General features: G+C 36.6%; 1 protein-coding gene across 2 annotated transcripts in view; it reads right to left on the reverse strand.

The window, feature by feature from the left end:
• Positions 1-11,394, reverse strand: part of TWSG1 (twisted gastrulation BMP signaling modulator 1) — a 64,178-nt gene that overhangs the window by 38,895 nt on the left and 13,889 nt on the right. For both annotated transcript variants that reach the window (XM_004683742.2, XM_012725967.1), the window contains exon 3: positions 401-500. In XM_004683742.2, the coding sequence (XP_004683799.1) occupies positions 401-500 (100 nt within the window). The remainder of the gene's footprint in view (positions 1-400; positions 501-11,394) is intronic.

Consider the following 11,394-nt stretch of genomic DNA (forward strand, 5'->3'; position numbering starts at 1 on the left):
TGGGGGAGGGAGGGAAATGCACGGGACTATGGTGGTGGCACAGGGGTGATTTGGTGATGGGAAACCCATGGGGATTACAATTGAGATGAAAAAAAATGTGCAAAATGATGTAAAAATAAACTTTTTAATAAAAAAAGTAAAATTTCCTCCATTATTCCTCTATTCCTACTACCCAAGTCCTTTTAATTTCTTTCTAGATCTTTTTCTATAAAAGTAAAAAGTAAATACTCTTCAATATAAGCAAATACAGTATGTATGTTCTATAGATCTACTATGTCTTATATACATGCTAGTCTATAATTATAAAATATATCTACATTCTTTGGAGTCTCTTAAAGTCAAGGATTCTGTGGTATGTGGTAAGAAATATTAAGAACTTTTTCCCTGCATACCAACTTACCAACGCAGTCACAGCACTCATCCCAAAGGGTGCCAAGACACAACATACACTCCTTGCAACAAGAACAATTTCCCTCTCCAGGTCGGCACTGGCACAGTTCCTATAAATAAGACAGAGGTTCAAACTTAAAATTCCAAATATCTATATTTAAAATTAAATCTCCATAGCATTTTATTTCTAATAATTTATTCAACATAATTTTTATTCAACATCATTAATTTGACTATTTGTAGGAAAATAAATATATTCTTACACCAAATTTATACTTTTTGGGGACAGAGTGAACATATTTTATGCTTCAATCTAATTTTGAAACAAAGAAAACAGTTTACATTATAACCCATAATTGTACCTATGTCTTGACAAATAATTCAGTAGTAGAACAAAACCTTTATAGTTATTAGAGTTACTATCCAAATTAATAAAAATAAATAGCCAACTTAGTGGGAACTGTGGTTTCTCAATATGTAAATGGTGACTGAAAATATCACTTAAAAACTGTTACTTTTATAGAACTACAAATATTAAACCATTGTGCTTGGTATGGTAGACTGTTTACAAAGGAAGTAATCATTCCCCTCGTTGTAATGTAACTTTGCAGTTCCTCTAATATAGGGACAGACCCTCTATCCAGACCCATTTAATGTAGGTGATCTTGAGACTTGAGAACGCAGGGTGCTATAAAGTCAGTTTTGAATCTAGTCTCAGAAGCCTTAGGGCTTTGCCAAGCTGCAATGTGAAGCCTGGTAGAAGATGACTTGGACAAGCTGATGCATTTGAAGCCATTCTAGCTCAAACACTCAGTAGCTGATAAGACACAGGAATGAGTGCAGAAAAGCCACCCAGCTGATATAGGCCCAAATCGCCAACTAACTCACAGAAACAAGAGCTAAATAAATGGTTATTGTTTTAAACTACTAAACATTGGGGCAGTTTCTTACACCACAAAGGTTAATTAATAGAGCTTGTTTCATACATGAAACTTAAAGGTAAGGCCTCTAACTTTTGCCTCTGCTCTTCCCTTGCCACCATGAAGTCACTCCTTAACAAACCCAACCTAAGGGGAAATTCCATAATTACCATTTGCCAGTTTGGCTTTCCCTGGTTATAAGATACCATATGTACTTTTTATTTTACTTTTGTTTGCCACCATCATCACTTTGTCCTTTTGCCCTTCCCCCTTCTCCTTAATTTCAGAGATCTATGTTTATTAACATGCACTAGTTTTTGAATTCTGCAAATCATCAGGTATATAGATATTCCACATTTGTCCTTTCATTTTGCTATAAATGATTATATTTCTTCTTTCTTTATGGCTAAATATTCTGTGACTGTATCATATTCTTGATCCAAATACCTACTGATGAGCATTCAGGTTCAAGTTCATGCTACTGTAAAAACCGCTGTGACAAACACTAGACCAAAGAGATTTTTTGTATTGATGACTTCATGTTGTTTGGGTAGATGCCCAAGAGTAGGACTGCTGGGTCATGTGATATTTCCATTTTGATATTTTTAAGATGAATCCAAATGATTTTCCATAATGGATATACCAGCTTACATTCCCACCAGCAATGTAATAAGATTCCTCTTTATTTACATCCTCTCCAGAGTTTTTTAAATATGTGCTATTTTCACTAGTATTAGAGTATATCTCATTCTGATTTTAACCTGCATTTCTCTTATTGGAAGTGGTGATGAATCTATATCTTTTTGGAAGTGATGATGAATCTATATCTTTTATATATCTATAGCCATCCTGAATATTCCCTTTGATTAACTTTCTGTTCATATCTGCTGCCCATTTGTTATGGGGTTGTTTTATTAATGTTAAATTGTATGAGGTTTTAACCCCTTGTTAATTATACACTGTGTGACTATTTTCTACTATTCAGTGGGATGTCTTTTTAATCTTTTTATGTTTTCTCTTTATAAAAGCTGTAGTTGTAACTGGAGGTAATTCCAATGGTTTATTTCTGCCATAGGGGTCAAGTCTCAAAAAATACCTTTATTGTTGGTTCATGGAAAATATCACTGATGTTTTCCTCTACAATTTTACTGTGGCAAACCTTATGACTAAATCTTTAATCCATTTGGAATTTTATTTTTAGTCATCATTCATAGTGTATTTACAATTCTCATAAACACACTTAACTCTTCACTGAGAGAAAAGTACCATAAAGCAAATTTAATAGACAACATATAGGATTTCAAAAACCTCAGTGCAAATCAAGAGTGCAAAACTATATAGAAACCATTTGTTTTATGACTATTGCTCACAAGTTAATAAAAAAATGGATATAGTAAATTTCTAATTATGTAAATAATTATGAATCACAGTCATGTGTTGGACATCATATAAGTCATTCTTTTTTTGTTCACTTTATACGTCTTTCAAAATCATATTATGAATAACATTTGGTCATAAACGTATTTGAAAATGTACGCTTTTATTTCTTTGACATCCAACAAACTGTTCCTAGGATGAATGTTTCTGTGAAAGATATTTCTAAAGTACTTTGAACCTATGTATTGGAATACAGACGAAAAAAAAAAACCTCAAACTGTAACTCTCTGAAATGAAAGAAGAAAAACATTTAAGGAGTATTCCACTTAAAATAAGCAAAATCTTTAATTCAGGATACTAAAAAGTAAATCTACCTTTGTTTTAGTCATAAGGAAGTAAATGAATTTTCTATAACCAGAAAGGTTTTGCTAAATAGACTGGATATCAGATAATATGAATGGCCTGGGAAAAAAATTAAATACTGAAAAACACCTACTAGAAGATGACTGGATTAAAAAGATGTGGTACATATACACACTGGAATATTACTCAGCAACCAAAAAAAAAAAAAAAAAACAAACACATGCCTTTTGTAGCAACATGATGGAGCTGGAAAAGATTATGCTTAGTGAAATAAGCCAGAAAGAAAGGAAAAATACTGGATGGCTTCACTCATAGCAGGAGTATAAAGGACCAGGCAAGAAAATAATAATAATGAACAACTATATACCAGAGACATTTTACGGGGGTGGAGTGGGGAATGGGATCAAAAACAACTAGGGGAGGGAAGTGCACTGGACTATAGTGATGTCACACGAGTGATCTGGTGGTGGTTAGCCCATGGGGATTACAACTGATGGAAAAAGGCACAAAATGATGTAAAAATAAACTATTATATTATTTAAAATATATATCTACTAGAATAGAAGGGAAAAAGACCCCAATTTTTCCAAGTTTGGTAAATTATTATGCATGTCTAACAAAACAATGATTACCTGGTCTCTTGGTAAAAAAATAAAATAAAAATTTACCTTTCCTATAGGAAAAGTCTATCAACATAAAAGCTGCGTAACAATAGTAAATTCTACATACCAAAATTCAGGCACAGGCCTTAAATTCTTGGTCCTTTCCACACTTAAGTCACTTTCTCATCTTCTATCACCACCATCAAAAACAATCTTATCTTGGGCCCTCCCTGGTGGTGCAGCAGGTTAAAGCACTGCACTAAGAAGCTAAAGCCATTTCCACATGAGTTCGATCCCCACCTGCCCTGGAGGTGACCACATGGTGTGGCAGACCTCTCCTGGCCTGCCCACTGCTCCCCTCAGCAGTGTACTTCATCTATCTGCCTGTTCTGCTCCCCGCTCTGTCTCTGGTGAATCCTCTCACCATCCCTGCACCGCTGGCCTGTACCCAGTTCTGTATCCATAAATAAATAAATCTTTAAAAAAAAAAAAAAACCAATCTTATCTTTTATTTACCATATTTCAAAGTCTGAACTTCTAAAATATAAAATGTGGTTGAGATGAGGTATGGAATTTTCTATTTGGAGTGGCTATTTATATATTTTACTAAATGTGACCTAATTTGAGAAATGTTCTGTTGAATGGAACATGTGAGCACAATCAAACACAAAGTTCACAGAAGTCTAAAATAAAGACTGAGTCAATGTTTCCAGTTACTTACTATCACCACTTTCCCTAGAGCTCCTAAGTGAGTTTTAGTTAACATCAACAGAACCTGTGCTATGTTTTATACGTATTACCCTGAATCTCATAAAGTCCCTATCAAGGTAGTTACTTCTCTTCATTTTCCAAATAAAGTGATGTATATCATTCAATTGGTAAGTGACTAAAATTTGATTCCAGTTTTAGTTAGATATTCCTGTTTTTAAATGTTTAAGTGAGAAATATAAAGCTTATTTCTCATTAATTTAGCATTTCAACAATTATAGTGATTATTTTCTTAGAGAGAATGAACCCATAATTAAACTTAGATTATCTTCTAGGTTGCCAATCAAAGGCCTTATTATATCATTCACTCTCAGTACCTGAATACAATTAGAAGTGCTATTGCCCAAGTTTAATCACTGTTTATAAAGGTAAAGTAAGTATCATTGGCTAAGAGTTGCAAAACCAGTGAATTGTAATTTAATACTTAATTCTTTCATTGTTTCAGTCAGTTAATGACCACATTAGCTGCTTCCCTACTCTGCAAATCTCATAGAAAGGAAGGGTGTTACTCTTGATACAAAAAGCTGAAAACGACTAGATTAAGTGATTTCATATGAGTCACAAAACTAGGCATTTTAACATCAGGGCTTCTGAGTTAAGTTTGTCCCTGTCTCCTAAATTTTGCATTGTGAGAGCCTAGTTTTATGGAGTAAGTTATCTGTTCTCCACATGAAATACTATGCTAGATGTTTTTGCAATTTGGTAATCACATTACTCAATAATTTAATGATGGAAAAAGCACAAAACTTTTTATACTAAATATAAAATTTAAATTTAGGATATTTTGTATTAATCAGTAACAGTACTTAGAAAGAATCTGGTAAATTGATCTTTAAAAAGTTTATATAGGGCCCTCCCTGGTGGCACAGCGGGTTAAAGCACAGCATTGAGAATCAAAAGCTGCTTCCGCATGAGTTTGATTCCCGCCTGCCCCGGAGGTGACCACATGGTGTGCCAGACCTGTCCTGACCCGCCCACTGCTCCCCTCAGCAGTGTACTTTGTCGATCTGCCTGTTCTTTTCCCCACTCTGTCTCTGGTGAAGCCTCTCACCGCCCCTGAGCCTCTGGCCTATACCCCAGTTCTGGCAGGGAAAAGCAGGTCAAGCACACCTGGGCCTCTTTAGAAAAAAGATTACAACTCTAATCTCTGACTGGGAGATTCAAAACAACTGCCATCCCATACCCAGCATTAAAACCAAAACAAAGGAATGTTTGAAATTTCTGTCAATAAAACCAGCAAATAATTTAGGATAAGATTTTGTGCTGGAAAACAGAACAACCCAAGTCTGTGACCTTATATCAACTACAATCTGTCTCTGGCGCTGCACCTAGAGTTTAAAATTAGCCTAGAATTGAATCGAACATGAGACTATAAGAGACTCTAAAATGGAGGAGCTGGCCTACAGAAGAGGATCACTGTAAAGCCTTAGTATATAACTCAGGTACCCTCCACACAATAGGAAAACTGAACCTCTGAGTTTATTGAAAGCTATCCTTCGGCACCCTACTGCCCTGGTCCTGTTTTATACCAACTATCTTTCACTGTTACCAGTCATCACAATTATTCAACAAATGCAAAGGTAAGGCTGAAGTCTATCCCTATTACAACCCATAAAAATAAAATATCAAGAGACAGAAGAGGATGCCACTAATGCTGCAATAAAAACAAATAAACACCCCCTTGGCGGAAACTCAATCCAGCAAGAAAGGAAGAAAGAGACTTACGAAGAGTTCAAGTAAAAGTACTACCAACATTTATAGAACTCAAAATAAATATGTAAATAACAAAGGATATAAAAAAAGCAACAAAGAAATAAAGGAACTAACAAACACTACAGCTGATTGTAAATACAACTGAGGGGCCTCGTTGGTGGTGCAGGGCTTAAGTCTCAGCACTATCATTGCTGAAGTCTAAGTTTGATCCCCAGTCAAGGAGTTGACCCACATGGCTCAACAGACCTCTTCTGTCTTACCCACTACTCCCCTCGATAGTGTATTTTAGTAGATCTGCCTGTTCTGCTCCCCACTCTCTGGTGAGTCATCTCCCTGTACCTCTGATTTACACCCCAGTTCCTGTATGCATAAATAAATAAATAAATAAATAAATAAATACATACATACATACATACATACATACATACATACATAAATAAATAATGTTGAAAGAACAATCTTTAAAAAAAAATACAATTGAGGGACAATAAGCAACAAAAAAAATTATTGAGCTTGTTTGTAGAAAACATACAAAAGAGGACAACAGAGAAAAAAGAATAAGAAAATAATAGGTTTAAATGAGTGGTTAAGCCAAATATATCTAACAGACATCTCCAAAAAACACTACTTAAAAAAAATTTTTTTTCACGTATACATGGAATATTTTCAAGAACAGACCACAAGTTGGCACACAGATCAACTGTCAAAAAACTGCAAAGATCAAAATTATACCCAGTATTCTCTTTAACAATAAGGTCATAATGTTTGAAACCAACTACAAGAAAAAAAATATATATATATGAATACATGAAGATTAAAGATCATGCTGCTCAACAACTACCAGACAAAAGTGGACATCAAAGTAGAATTTAAAAATACCTTGAGATGGGCATAATAGGAGAGAACGGCAGAGTAAAGATGCCAAGATCACTGCATCCAGGCTTGTGCAGGAACTGAGGACTGAAAATGGACTATAGACTTACATGCTACGAGTTTCAACCCAAATGAGAACACCCTGGACTCACTAGAAGGAAGATAACTGAGGGGGAATTGGCAATGGGGAGTTTCCATAAGGGAACTACTATCCGGAGGTGCCACAGACAGGATAAGAAGAACCCTGCAACTCTGATGGGGGAGTGCCAGGCTATAGTGGCGCAGATAGAGATTTCCTGCTCATTTGGTTCCTTTAAAAATCTTGGTGCCCAGACACCAGGAAGCACTGCAGAGGGAGATTTACAGCAGTGGCAGCAGCAGCAGCAGCAGCAGCCTTTTGTCCCAGCCCTGCCACAGCCCTGCTGATAAACTAAGACAACTCACCTAGGGAGAGGAAACCAAATTGTGGGAAAAGACTGCAACTCGGAACCAGGAGTGCCCAGACACAAGGATATGCCGCAGATGTGTTGTCATACTTTGCCCCAGCAGACCCGATAAAGCCCTGGATATAAACTGAGACAACACAGCTAGGTGAGTGGATCCCAAGCTACTTTGGGGGGGTGGGGAGAAACTGCTCTACTTAGAGCCTGGGAGGTGGAGAAGAGGAACTGGCAATTGGGGCTGCTCTAGCCCTACCGACATCTCCTGCCCCCAAATAAAGATCTGAGACTAGGTGAAATTAGGGTGTGCTCATTAGGGTGATTTTTAAGGCATGGTCAGCAAGACTCACAAAGCCCCTGAGTTAAAGAGGGGGAAAAAAGAAAAAAAAATGGTTAGACAAGACTCAACCACAGGCCCAACCCTAGGAAAATGCAACAACTTTAACAATCTTCCATGGGCACATTCAACGTAGAGAGACCCTACAAAGTGCCTCAAATGGGGAGACTTGCTAAGGGGTCTCCCTGTTAACCGCATCTACCCACAAAAACTGTGGTAAAGCCCTGGAGTTAAAGAGATACGGCTGGGCTCTGTGAGAGGACCTGAGGCACTGGGGAGGCACTGCTCAGGGAGGGACTGTTCGGAGTAGATACAAAGAGCCCTGAAAACTCAGAGGAAAGACTAGCAGCCTGCTCAGCTAGGAGGATTGCAGCCCTTTGGCACTCCCCTGCACTCCTGTGGGGTGGGGGAGATCTCGCCCCCACAGCAGAGGCCTGAAGACTTGGGAGCCAGAAAGGCTCACATTACTTAGAAAGTAAACAAAGCCAGCCACCAACTCAGCCACAAGCCCAGCTCCAGGGAGACCTACAATACTTCTAATACACCATAACCACCATGGGCACACCAACATAGAGGGAGCCTGGGACATCCAAAGGCTACAAAGATCAACAGACACCTTCCAGAAACACAAACTCAACGTGTTACTAGAGGAGGCTGAACACTACAAGAGACTCCTGACTGTTACAAGGTAAGTGACAGACACAATTACACACAGTGAGATCTGGAAAAATAGCACAACTCAGAATACCCTCCACAACTGAAATGTCAGGAAGTCCCTCAGTCATTCTAGAAAGAACATCCAAAATAAATAAATAAATAAATAAATGCTGGTCAATAATAGCAACACCGTGTCTCAGCGAATAGAAAGTATTAGAAAATACACAACAGGGAAAAGAAGACAAACAAATACCCAAGCAAGTCCTCAGGGGAGAAATTCACCACAAAAAGATCAGTCACCAGAAAGCACCAAAGAAATAGAAGAACTGCTCAGCCTACCAGATAAAGAATTCAGATTCATCATGATAAACAAACAAAAAGAAGATGAGAAGGAAAAAAATGAAATGAGGCAAGCCATCAAGGAGTTGAAGAATGCAAACAAGGAAATGAATGAAAAAAAAATAAAGAAAGGAAAAATATATGAGACAAGCAATCAACCAACTGATGAAAGAAAATGAGACATTAAAAAAGGAAATAGAAGAAATGCAGGCAATGAAAAGGCCACTGGAGGAGATAAATACTGGGAACAGTAATGAAAACAGAATAGATGAAATGGAAGAATGAATCAGCACCCTCGGAGACACAGAAACAAAGATAATTAAAAAAGAAAAAGAAAGAGAAGTAAAATGAAAAGGAATCAAGAAACACTTCAAGAGCTGACACACCATTAGGAAAGGAAACATCAGAGTTATAGGTATACCAGAAGGCCAAGGAATATAGAAAATATTCACAGAGATAATAGAAGAGAACTTCCCTAATATGAAGAAGATGAAAGTAGTCATCCAAGAAGCAAGAAGAACCCCAAACTACCATGGTGAGAGGAGAAATACAGCAAGACACTTTATAATAAAACTTCCAAGAATACAAAACAAGGAAGAGATAATGAGAATGACAAGAGGGAAGAAACAAATAACCTATAATGGGAAACTGATCCGGATGACATCAGACTTCTCCGAAGATACACCATGGGCAAGAAGAGAGTGGAGGGACATTCTCAACAAACTCCAAAGCATTAAATGCCAACCAAGAATACTCTATTCTGCAAAGCTCTCCTTCCTCTACGAAGAAAGAATAAGGACATTCTCAGAAACTCCATAATTTCGTCATCACTAAGCCCCCACTCCAAAAAATACTACAAGAAGCCCTCAAACCAAATCCAACAGAAGAATGAACAAGAACAATTTAAAACAAGGAATAAAAATATAGAAGTACAATAATGGCATATGTAGATGCCAGTATATCAATATTATCTCTAAATGTAAATGGCTTAAACTCATCAGTCAAAAGACACAGAGTTGCAGGATGGGTTAAAAAACAGAACCCATCATTCTGCAGAACCCACCATGTCTGAGCAAACACTTCTAACTACAAAAGATAAAAACAGACTGAAAATAAAAGGGTGGAAAACAACCCTACAAACAAGCAAATGGACCAAAAAAGAAGGCTCTACTTATATCAGATCAAACAGACTTCAAACTAAAAAAGATTAAAAGAGACACATTATGATTAAGGGGACAATTCAACAAGAAGAAATAACAATCATCAACATATATGCACCAAATGAAGGAGCACCAAAATATATTAAGTAACCACTGTCATCCATGAAAATGTATATCAGAGAGAATACAGACATAGTAGGAGACTTCAGCATGCCACTCTCAACAATGGACAGATCAACAAGACAAAAAATAAGTAAAGACACTAAAGCTCTGAACAAGGACCTGGACAACATGGGTCTAGCAGACATCTATAGAATACTGCACCGCAGAAAATCTGAGTACACATTTTCTCAAATCCACATGGATCATTCTCTAGGATTTACAACATACTGGGTTACAAGATAAACATCAATAAATACACTAAGATCGAAATCATACCAACTATTTTCTCTGACCATGAAGGAATCAAACTAGAGATAAACCAAATGAAGAAGGCAAGAAACCTACCTACCACGTGGAGACTAAAACCCACACTACTGGAAGACCGCTGGATCAATGAGGAGATCAAAGAAGAAATTAAAAAATACTTGGAGAAGAATGACAATGATGACACAAGTCTCCAAAATGTATGGGACACATTAAAAGCAGTTATAAGAGGAAAATATATAGCAATATAAGCTCACATAAAGAAACAAGAAATAACTCAAAGAAACATCCTAATGTCCTACCTTTATTGAAGAACTGGAAAAAGTACAACAAAATAACCCAAAAGCCAGCAAAAGACAAGAAATGATAAAAGTCAAATCAGAAATAAATGAAATGAAAGTTAGGAAAATAGTCCAAGAAATCAATGAAACCAAAAGTTGGTTCTTTGAAAAAATAGACAAGATAGATCGGCCACTAGCCAGGCTCACAAAGAAAAAACAAGAGAAAGCACAAATAAACAGAATCATAAATGAAAGAGGAGAAATCACAACAGACCCAGCAGAAATCAAAAGAATAATCAGAGAATACTATGAACTACTATATGCAAACAAGTGCAATGATTTAGCAGAAATGAACAAATTCCTACAACTCTACAACCACCAAAGCTAGATAAAGAAGAAATAAACAACTAAACAGGAAATTACAAACAAGGAAATAGAGGTAGTAATCAAAACCCTCCCCAAAAATAAAAGTCCTGAACCAGATGGATTTACAAATGAATTTTACCGAACATTCAGAAAAGAACTAGTGCCTATTTCTACACAGACTTATCCAAAAAATTGAAAAAGAAGGAAAACTACCACAAACATTCTACGAAGCCAACGTCACACTAATACCAAAACCTAACAAAGAAAACACAAAAAAAGAAAACTTCAGCCCAATCTCCCTAATGAACACTGATGCAAAAATCCTCAACAAAATCTTAGCTAACAGAATCCAACAATGCATTAAAAGAATAATACACCATGA

This window comes from Condylura cristata, unplaced genomic scaffold (genome assembly GCF_000260355.1).
Source record: "Condylura cristata isolate star-nosed mole 26May11 unplaced genomic scaffold, ConCri1.0 scaffold00016, whole genome shotgun sequence".
Taxonomy (NCBI): domain Eukaryota; kingdom Metazoa; phylum Chordata; class Mammalia; order Eulipotyphla; family Talpidae; genus Condylura; species Condylura cristata.